Genomic DNA, 11,424 nt, shown 5'->3' on the forward strand with positions numbered 1-11,424 from the left:
GTAAAAACCACTTAAAATCAATAGTAACAATTAATTTTATTAATTGGCTAATTGCATTATAAAGTAAGCTACTAGCTAAAACTCAATAAATTATTAATTGGTAACGTCTGAAGAAAATATTCTGCTACAAATGCAGTCGTGTAGAATCAAATTTGTTTTCCTGTTGGAAATGGTGAAGGAATTTTTCTGAGCGTTTAAATTGTGTCCAGAAATATATCAGGATGGAACACAGTAGAGATACATTGCAGAGGGCCTAACTGATTAAAATGGTTTCATGTTATGATTTTTAAAATTTTCAAAATAGTTTTTCTTGTACATTGAAGTAATTTAATATGTGCATTTCTGGAATATGAATAACTGGCCAGATTGTCTTATTGGAAAGTCCTGATCCTCTTGGGAAAAAAAAGTAAGGTGATGACAATCTTATTGGCCAACCTATATATACTAATAAGGTACTTTTGTATGCAGTATTTTAGTCACAGACATCTTGTCTAGTAAGTTAAAAAAATCATTTTAATGTTATGTTGAGTGTAAATTACTGGCTTTATAGATGACAGAACATTTAGCTCTCTTCTTAATTTTATTTTGAAAAATCCCATGAAATGTTAAGTTAAAATGCTATCAATTATCATGCTTGATAAATGGTTGTCATCTGAAATTCTAACTTTTAGCTGTTTATTGTTATCCCTTTTTTATGTTGTTTTGGATAGTTCCTCTTGGGATTTTAATTAGGCCTTGGCTGTTTCCATTTGTTTTATATTCTACATAAGCTGTTATTTGATTACATTAAGGAAGAAATGAACGAATAAATAAATTGATTTCTATTTTTTTAATAGATGAAATAGCATATTGAAAGTGGTAGATAGCGTACAGAGTCTGTTTGTTATCAGAATCTATTCTCTGCTAGGGAGGAAAATTTCCTCCTCCTATCTCTTATTTTTTTCGGGATCTGTTTGAGAATGGTGATCTCTTCACCCTTGTATTTCAATTATATGAAAAAGGGATCTGGTTCAAATGGTTGATTCCGGAGGGGATGTTAATCTTCTGGGAGGGAAATAGGATCAGAATCAATACAGTCCAGGAGGCGGAGGCCTTCATTAAAAAGAATTTTCCACTCTCAGAGGAGGAATTGAGTGGGAGTAGTGAAAGAGACAGTAAAACACAAGATAGTAAGATCCAAGACGGGAAGGAGGGGGGCACTGAGGCTCTCTCTGGCGACAGGGAGGAAGAAGCAATATCGAAAAGGCTCAGATCTCAAAAATAAAATTATTTGGAACAATAGTAGTTAGTGATATATTAGAAAACGACAAAGAGAAACATGTAGGAACACAAGACTAACAATATAGAGTAAGATTTGGTTTACTGTTTTCTTCTATCAATTTGTTGTACAATGTTACATAAGTGAGTATCGTGCTGGGATCTCTACCAGCAGTATGAAAGCTGCCAAAAAATTTTGTATACCTATTTACCCTCCCCTATATATTTGAAAACTAATAAAATTTTGTTTTAAAAAAAAAAGAATTATTCTCTACCTACCTTACCCAGAGTAGATAACAAATCACCTAAAGACATTATGTTTTCACCTGATTAGTTGCACATTGAGAAAATTAATAGAAAAAAATGACTGTCCTAACAAAAAGATTGAAAAAGTCAAGTTGTTAGTCAGCAACAATAATTGTGCATGTCTTCTCTTTTTTCAAAAGATTGTACTCCATAATATTTCACTCCAGCTTTGGGAATTTAAAGTACAGTTTCCTAAAACTTATTTAAATGCATAGTTACTGATAAACTTGCAGATGTCACTGTTGCCTCTGAAGAACTGATTGTTCCTCTAAATTGAAAAGTCCGATTTTAAAGCTTTATTGTTCTTCCCTAGATGGAATTGCAGTATTTAGCAATTGATATCCTACTTTTCTCTCCTTATTTCATCAGCTTCTTTGTATATGTAGTGGAGTTAAATGCTAAAATACAAGCTGAAACAAATTTTGAGAGAGCGCCATTGTCTGGATAGTTTACTGAAGCTGATTTATTTATTTGAAACAGCTCCCCCCCCCCTTTGGTTCTGCAGATTCAAAATGTGAAGAGCATTTCTTTTCAAATGAAACTTTTTAAGGAACAATAATACCCTGTTTGGAAAAAAAAAGTATTTCTTGTTGCAGGGCTTTGGTATGGCATAGAACTGGATAAACCTCGTGGCAAGAATGATGGCTCAGTTGCAGGAATACAGTACTTCAGATGCCCCCCCAGATATGGTGTTTTTGCACCACCATCTAGAGTGCAAAAGTAAGTGCCATAGACTGTGGTTTCAGCACCAAATATTTGTAGTTTCATTTAGAAATTTTTCCAGTTGGAGAGAAGCCTAGATTAGTGTCACTCTTGCCAAACTGTAGATCCTTGATGCTCTCTGAGTTTGGTGGTCTCTGAGCTTGGTGGTCTCTGAGCTTGGTGGTTTCTTGCAGAGGTTTCATTACCAAACTAGGTAACATCATAAGTGCAATATTCTCATCTATCCAATTTTTATTACCCTTATTCTTATATAAGCTTGGCCAAAGAAAGTAATAAGTCTTCAAGATTAATGTGAGATAGTCAATAAAGCTGAGTTGTATTTTGAGGTTTTTAAAAAAAATAAAAGTAGTTGCATCTTATGTCAGTATATGCAATCTCATAATTGAAAGAAAGATTTCTGAAATTTTCCTTTAACCTCTAGTGCCATAAAGCAGAATGAAATGATTTGGGAGACAGTTTGGAAACAGATCTATGTATGTGGGCATTCAGAGTTGACACTGCTTTGGTGGCACTTTGGTTACTATTAGCTACATTGTGATGTACCCTAGCAAAGAGTATTCAGTGTTGTGAATGAGAGGGATTTTGAGGTGGAGAGTAGAAGAGAAAATATCATGATGGGAAAATAAGGGGAAATATTGGCAAATGAAACTACAGCATGGTAAAGTTGAGGAGTATCTTGGAGAACGTGCAGTGGAAAATTGAAATTAAAACTGACACAGACAGCATAAAAGAATGACATGGATTAAAAAGTCTGTGTTGGCCACTAGCTAGACAAGGAGTTGAATTGGAACCATGGTAATCTTCCACTAGTGTCAGAAATTTTGTGTCTAAGTTAGGTATTTCCCACATTTTGGAATTGAGATTCTCCTAGCTGTAGTTGCTGATTCCTAGCTACCGTATTTTTCGGAGTATAAGATGCACCGGAATATAAGATACACCAAGGGTTTGAAGAGGCAATTTTTTTAAAAAGTAGGTAGTATATAGAGGGATAGAGAGGGAGAGAAGAGAGAAATACAGTAGGTAGGTAGGGAGAGAGAGAGAGTAGTTAAGTAGGTAGGTAGATAAAGGGATATATATATATAGAGAGAGAAATAGAGAGAGATAGAGAAATACAGTAGATAGGTAGGGAGAGAGAGTGTGTGTAGGTAGGTTGGTAGGTAGAGGGATAGAGGGATAGAGAGAGAGAAATAGAAAAAGATAGAAATACAGTTGATAGGGGGAGAGAGAGAGAGTAGGTAGGTTGGTAGGTAGAGGGATAGAGAGAGAGAAATAGAAATACAGTAGCTAGGTAGGGAGAGAGAAAGAGTAGGTAGGTAGGTAGGTAGATAAAGGGATAGAGAGAGAGAGAAATATAGTAGGTAGGGAGGGAGAGAGAGTATGTGTGTAGGTAGGTAGGGAGAGGGATAGAGAGAAATAGAGAGAGAGAGAGAAATACAATAGATAGGTAGGTGTTTCTGCTGGCATAGCACTTGATCAATGTAATTCTCTTCAATTAGTTAAAGAGCTTTCCAAAAGAAAAAAAAAAGTTTTTGAACTCTGCAAACCTCCCAAAAACGGCCTGTTTTTCATGAAAATGGGCCCATTTTTTTTAAAAAAAGGGCATGAATAGCCTTGGGGGGCTTGCAGAGTGCTGGGGGGGGTCAAAGACAAACAAAAATGCCCCGTTTTCCGTCAAAAAAATTACATGCATAGCCTTATGGAGGCTTATAGAGTGCTGCTGGGCTGGGGGGGGGGGAACAGCTTATTTTTGGCTCATTTCTGCCCTCCCCAGCCCCCACGAGCTCTCTGAAAGCCTCCATAAGGGTATGCATGGCCATTTTGGTGAAGGGGAGGGGCTTCAGGAGGCATAAAATGCTGTATTCGATGTATAATACGCACCCAGATTTTCAGCCTCTTTTTTTGAGGAAAAAGGGTGCGTCTTATACTCCGAAAAATAACTACAAGAGGTGAAAAACAGAATACTGGTAGAGGGGTCCTAAAAGCTGATTTACAGGATACATACTTTGTTGCTGCATATGATGCTGCAGAGTTTTTGATCCCTGAAATGCTCTATTCATTTAGGGAACTCTAACAGATATTGATTCTGTCCCTCTTGCACCTGAGGGACGTGAGAATATGAGGATGAGAATAATGGGAACATTGTGAATCATGGGGAAAACTATTTATCTGTTCTAAAGACCCATTTCCAGTTAGACCTTCCATTACCAGTTTTTCTGCAGTGATGTCCCAGCACTTCATTCTTGAATATGTTAGATCAATTTTCTTCAACTAGTAAAATAATCTTGCTTCAGGATTATGAGTACTATAGGGTGAATCCATCTTCAGGGCATTATAGATAGTCCTTGATTTAACAACAGCTTTTAGTGACCGTTCAAAATTATAACAGCACTGAAAAATGTGACTTACAACCATTTTTCACAGTTACTAACTTTGCAGCATCTCCATGATCATGTGATCATTTTTTGGGGGCAACTGGTTCATATTTATGACCGTTGCTGTGTCCCAAGGTCATGTGATTACCTTTTGCAGCCTTCTGACAAAACAAAGTCAATGGGGAAGCCAGATTCACTTAATAACTGGTTTATTAATTTATCAACAGCAGTGATTCACTTAACAGCTGTGGCAAGAAAGGTCATAAAATGGGGCAAAATAGCTTGATAAATGTCTCACTTAAGAACAAAAATTTTGGGCTCAATTATGGTCATAAGACAAGGACTACCTGTAGTTTTGGAAAGACTGTATTCTGAATTCAGAAAAAATTAATCTGTAGTATGTTACATGCTGAAGGATATTTACCAGTGGAAAGGAAGAATTACACTGCTTTTATTTTTCTTTTGTTATCTTGAGTGAGAAAAAAAATAATCTATGATTTCATTTGCAGGTTAACAGGATCACTAGAATCTCTCACAGATACTTCAAGTAAAATGAATCATTCTTTCCCTGGTAAGAATACAACATGAATCTGTTTTTTGCTTTCTATTACCTATGCAAATTACAGAAATTGTAGTTTCTTGAACATGATATATTTGTTATAGTTGATGTAAAGTGAGAATGAATTGGGAAATACAAGTGTTATGTTCTTTTTCTTTTGTTTTATTTTTTCAATGCATTTCTGGATTTAAATATGTTTTTTTTAAGAAGAGTGGTTTTTTTTTGTGAGATTCCAGAGATCTATTGATTATATTCCTAGATTCTAGAGATCTACAGACATATATCTTTGTGAAATGCAGCTAAAAGCTTAAATATTGGATGTATACCTTATCTTACATATTTTTGTATAAAATTCAAAGTGTGTGGTTTTATTATTATTAGTATTCCAATAATAATATTAGATTCTGAGTTAGTAATCTAATTCTGAGGTATCTATTGCAGATCAACCCACAAATGTCCATTATTTTAAGTATTTCAGTTCAAAGATTAAGTTTAAAGTTTCGTGTAAGAAAAAATAATTATAGTTTCAACACAGACTCAGTCATTAGGGATAGCAAAGTAGAAATTAACCAATTTAGTTTTTTGTGCTGTGTTTTTTAATGTGCATATATCAATATATTCATAAATATTCCCTTTAACAAGGTTCGTTGTGAGGCATAGTGGCTGGGAATGTTGGAAGTGGAAGGGGCCATATAAGCTTTCAAAACCAATACCCAACTTAATGCCAAAATGCAAATTGAATCATCTGTAAAAGATGGCTGTCCAGTTTCCATTATAATACACTGAGCAATTGAGACTTCACTTCTGCAAATTAGTTCTATTTTTGAATTGCTCTCATTTTTCCTTTAGCATTCAATTGGAATCTGCTTTCTTGCATCTCAAATTCACAAATCCATGTCTTATACTTAGAACCTGAATGGAGAATAATTGTTTTGTTTTGACATATTTTCAACTATTTTAAAGAATGCTGTCATATCCTCCTTCAGTCTTCTCAGGATTACATTAACCTAGTTTCTTAATTTCTATCCCTACATCATCTTCATTGTTCTCCTCTGAATTTTTCTATCAATCCTTTTTAGAGTTCCCAGAAATAGATAGACTGCTTAAGGTGAAGTTTGACTAACACACAACATCGTGGGACATAATAGCTCTTTCCAGTTTGTGCGGCACCTCAGTTGATACCTTTCTCCATCTTGATACGATTCATTGATAAGTCCACTTTTGAGCCAACTGTGTTGTCATATAATTGTGATGCTAACCAGCCCACAGTTAATCTTGATCTTGTTAATCAAAATATCACGGGAGAGGGGATTTTATTAAAATCTTTGCTGGAATTACATCGATATAATTACAAAGTACTAAAGAATTTACTACATCAAAAGATGATCAGGCTTGTTCTTGACAAGTCCCTACTAACTCCTGCTTCTTCATGCATTATTTTCAAGGTGCAAATCTTTACAATTTGTTCTGTCTCTTTCCAGGCTTCAGTGTCATTCCTGGTTCCTCTTTTTTCCTCTTTTGGTAGATGGAGATTTAGTTCTCTTCTAGTTAATGGATACTTTACCATTTGCCCAATATTACTTACAGATAAACATTTGACCACATTGGTGGCAAGTTCTTTCATTACCCCAGAGGATGCAGCTAATCTGGAGATTGAAACATATTAATGGAGAATAGATATTCCATGACCATGTTTCTGTCATGTTGAAACTTCCTCTCCATGGAATGATAAAAAAAAGATCCAGAGTAGATTTCCTTTGCTATTTGCTAGATTTTGCTGTGTTTATCAAGCAGTTACCATACTACTTTCCCCCCTATTATTTTGAGTTTATCTTAATAAACCATTTTGATTTCTTTAGTATCTTTTGGCAATCTCATTCTGAGCTTTAGCTTCTTCAACAGCCTGTGTACTGCTACAGCTATTTATCACTTATCTTCTTGTGACCCATCCTGCTTTCTGTTCTCAGTATACTTTATTTGTTTACAGATCTTCATTTGCCTTTGTGTGTAGCCTTCCTCATTGGCTTTTTCTGCTGACCTCAGTTTTTTCTCATCATCCAAAATACCTGAAGATTCATAGTTACAAGACCAGCATAGAAATGTATTGCATGTTCAATTAAAAGCTTATTCTGCTTTTTTTTTCATTCAGGTTTCCAACGAAGTTTTAGTACAACCTCTGCAGCTTCACAAAAAGAGATAAACAGGAGAAATTTCTTTGTTAAGTAAGTGATTTTATAGAAGAAATAACAGAATTTCTATATTCCTAATTTTCTGAGATTAGATTTAAAATCCCCTTTTACCAGGGGAGGCATGAATCTTCATGATTAAGGAATCATTTTGGCATATCCATGCAAATCCCATATTTATTTCTGAATGTCTATAAGAAAAACAATGCCAGTGATGTTCTGCATATCTATGAATTGTCATGCAGCAATGGTTGATAGTTGTTAGAAACAAGCAGTAATCTACTCTGAAGTGAATAACTCAAGATGGTAAAAAAATCTGGTCTATATTAAACATCATTGCCACATTCCTGTCAGCTCATGCTAGACAAAATGGTTAACATTTCCTAAACTTTTTGCCTCTCTCATCTTCCATACTTTGTGCTGCTTTTTATTGGAACCTTACTTAGACCACACTGGAAATAACATTAAATACTTATTTGTTTTTAGCATCCTTGTTTTTAAAATATATTGAGCATATTTGTTACATGACAAACTGATAGTTATTGGGATTGCAACAGGAGAGCAATCTATTTTTTTCTTCTTATACAGCGTCTTGGCATATTTAGCTCTTTCACAGCTAATATGGGCATTGAGAGGAAAGGGTTATACTTGTAAAATCTTCTTGACTTTCAGTTTAATGTGAATGAAAAAGATTATTTATAACTTTTCTTCTTGCATAACACTGACAGAATAGAAATATAGTAAAGTGATCAAAGAATAAATCAAATACATATTTTGCTTTGGAAATTGAATTAGAATCAATTAGTAGAAAGAGGTCCTTGGTCTTAATTTAATACACTGGAGGTCAATTCCCTTTTACTGTGCAATGTTGTATTTTTTATTTTACTTTTTAAAAAAAATTTCAGTTGGAAATAAGTGTTGCCTCTTTTTCTCTCTCCAGATCAAAAAATTCTTCTTTGCGTCGTAGTTGGAGCAACACAACTACTACAAGCACAGATGCCCCAGTGAAATTGCATGAAGGCTCTCAGGTCCTCCTGACCAGCTCCAGTGAGATGGGCACAATTCGCTACATTGGGCCCACCACTTTTGCTCCAGGCATTTGGCTTGGCTTGGAACTTCGGAGTGCCAAGGGCAAGAATGATGGCTCTGTGGGCGAAAAACGATATTTCACTTGCAAGCCAAAATATGGAGTCTTGGTGCGTCCAAGTCGAGTAACTTATCGTGGGATTAATGGAGTGAAACTTGTTGATGACATCTGTTGAAGAACATTGTTAAAATGATGTTCTCACAAAAATAGATGTGGAAAAGCTGAGTTTTACCTGCATGGAACCCCATCTTTACCTAACATCTTAAAGCTTTGTGGCTCTAAGATGTTCACAGTTTGGAAGTGTGCAGTGACTGAAGAATGAGATCTTAGTAGCTTTCACTATAAAACATTTCTTGCTTGGATACTTCTTGTATTAGAAACATCTTGGATTTGAGCTGCTCTATTACTCCAATAATAACCATTATTCGAACTAACTCCATTTTGACAGGCTTTGTCTCTTCAAAATGAGCTTTTATCCTGTATTTTACTGGAGCTATAATGCATCAAGAGATCATATAGCTTGTTAAATAACTGTTTAAACTGCTTTCTCTAGAAAAAAAAAGTAAGGTAGAAAAGCGACAGAGAACTCTGGGAAGCTGTTAGCTTTAGACAGTTCGCTGAAAGCACAAAATGATCAGTTGAAAAAAACCCTGAAAAGCAGAATTTGCTTTTTTGACATGACATGAAAGCTACAAAAATGTATATTTTCAGGTTTCCAGCAAAAGCACTTTTAAACTGTGTGTGTGCGCGCGCACCCACGGATGCTTAAAAAAAAGTATACCAGAAGCACTTTCAAAAAAAAGCCTTTGGGATATTTAGTGTGCACTTTTATTTCCCCTGAAGTATTTTCTATGATCCTTTGGATAAACCATTAGATAAGTTGAGGCTGTAGCCTGTATCATTGCACCAGTTATGTGTGTCCCAAGCACTATATCCAGAAGAGGCTAGGAGATCAATAAGTGTTAGAAATATGTGCCTGGATGTACAAGCCCTCCTGTTTCAGAAAACATGCACCTTCCTGCTATGGCAGGTGGGAAGAAAGTCACTTGGGATGTGATATCATTCTCATCTTCAACTCTCCAGGATGATTTGATCATGATTGCCTTTTGGGAACTGAGATTGCAGAAACTGTGATTGTTTTGTTGTATTTTCAAGTGTTTTTTGAAAACACTGTGTGTTCCTACCACAGGCGCCACACTGTTTCACAGTCAACACATCAAGCCAGAGGAGAGTTCAACTGAATAGAAGTTGGCTACTTAGCCTGCAGGCCAACAGAAGCCAACATGGGTGCCAAAAAATTATGTGCCAACCTATAGTTTGCTACCTGCCTCCAAAATACATTTTTAAAAAGTATTACCGTATTTTTTTGGAGTATAAGACATCAGAGGTTGCCACAAAGAAGAGGAAGTCAAACTATTCTCCAAAGCACCTGAGGGTAGAACAAGAAGCAATGGGTGCAAACTAATCAAGGAGAGAAGCAACTTAGAACTGAGGAGAAATTTCCTGACAGTGAGAACAATTAATCAGTGGAACAGCTTGTCTCCAGGAGTTGTGAATGCCCCAACACTGGAAGTCTTTAAGAAGATGTTGGATAGCTATTTGTCTGAAACGGTATAGGGTTTCCTGCCTAGGGAGGGGGTTGGACTAGAAGACCTCCAAGGTCCCTTCCAATTCTACTATTGTATTGTATTGTATTACCTTCCCCCCCCCCCCCCCCCAAAAGAGAGGGTGAAAATCTGGGTGCATCTTATACTCTGAATGTAGCCGCCTGGGTCGTCTGGAGAAGAGGGAGGTGAAGCAGACACTGTGCAGGAGGCGAGGCCTAAGACAAGGTGGCTCACTGCTCGGACCCCCACTTCTCCAGACAACCCAGTAATTGGCTTCTGCTCCTGGCCCAGGAGACGGATCTGGCCAGTAGGAATACAAGCTCCATTTTTGCAATCAGGGAGGAAAAAGAGCATTTCAGGCACCAGGCGATCACTGCAGCCTGGAACCGCCCAGCGCCTGAAACACTCTTTTTCCTCCCTGATTGCAAAAATGGGGCTTGCATTCCTCCTGGCCAGATCCATTTCCCGGGTCAGGAGCAGAAGCTGACCATCCTCTAACTGGGTTGTCTGGAGAAGGGGGTGATCGAGCAGCGAGACACCTTGCCTTACACCTCTCACACAGCGCCCACTTCACCTGTCCCTTCTCAGATGGTTCCTGGCAGCTGAGAACACCGCACTGCCACCTGAAAATGCTGTTATTGCACTTTCTGCCACCTGGAACCGCCCGAGAAGGGGCTGGTGAAGCGGACGCTGCAATCCCCCCAATCCCCCGTATCTGTCATGCAGTGCTTTTTGCTACTGCTGCTATTGCGCACAGCTAGCATATCTCTTTGCTGCATGACAGATCCGGGCAGATTTGGGGGAAGGGGTGGATGGAAGAGGACCAATCGGCACGAAGGTGTTTCTCAGGATGCTAGATCTCCATTTTCTCTCCGTAAAAAGCTATTGGCCTCATTGGGATTTTGGCTAGTGAAAGAGGCGTAGGATGGAAAGGAAACTTTGGAGGCTTCCCGACCTGGAGCTCCCACATTTTGAAGTTTTCTTTCCATCCCGCACTTCTTTACTAGCCAAAATCCCGACGATGCCAATAGCGTTTTCCAGAGAGAAAGTGGAGATCTAGCGTCCTGAGAAAAGCCTTCGAGCAGAGGAGATTGGTCCTCTTCCCTTGCTGCACCTCCCCACCCCAATCCCTCTGGATCTGTCATGCAGTGCTTATTGCTGCTGCTGCTATTGAGCCCAGCTACCATATCTCTTTGCTGCATGACAGATCCGGGCGGATTTGGGTGTGTGTGTGTGCAGCCTCTTTTTCTATATGCTTCCCTTTTGCTGCTCAGGCGCTACCGCAAGGAACCATTAATCCCATGGAAGGGATACCCACTCCTCTTCA

The 11,424-nt window shown here is 37.6% G+C and overlaps 1 protein-coding gene and 1 long non-coding RNA gene across 9 annotated transcripts in view; one reads left to right on the forward strand and one right to left on the reverse strand.

The window, feature by feature from the left end:
- Nucleotides 1-9,154, forward strand: part of CLIP4 (CAP-Gly domain containing linker protein family member 4) — a 41,646-nt gene extending 32,492 nt beyond the window's left edge. For all 8 annotated transcript variants that reach the window (XM_081943634.1, XM_081943630.1, XM_081943631.1 and 5 more), the window contains exons 13-16: nucleotides 2,160-2,283; nucleotides 5,168-5,229; nucleotides 7,367-7,439; nucleotides 8,344-9,154. In XM_081943634.1, the coding sequence (XP_081799760.1) occupies nucleotides 2,160-2,283; nucleotides 5,168-5,229; nucleotides 7,367-7,439; nucleotides 8,344-8,665 (581 nt within the window). In that variant the 3' untranslated portion in view covers nucleotides 8,666-9,154. The remainder of the gene's footprint in view (nucleotides 1-2,159; nucleotides 2,284-5,167; nucleotides 5,230-7,366; nucleotides 7,440-8,343) is intronic.
- A 132-nt stretch (nucleotides 9,155-9,286) lies between these two features.
- LOC309387252 lies at nucleotides 9,287-11,424 on the reverse strand. The gene is made up of 2 exons (XR_014174566.1): nucleotides 11,303-11,424; nucleotides 9,287-11,205 (listed from the first exon to the last, which is right to left on the reverse strand). It is a non-coding gene; the product is annotated as an uncharacterized lncRNA (long non-coding RNA).

The sequence above is a fragment of the Natrix helvetica genome (genome assembly GCF_964273705.1).
Source record: "Natrix helvetica genome assembly, chromosome: 2".
Classification (NCBI taxonomy): Eukaryota; Metazoa; Chordata; class Lepidosauria; order Squamata; family Natricidae; genus Natrix; species Natrix helvetica.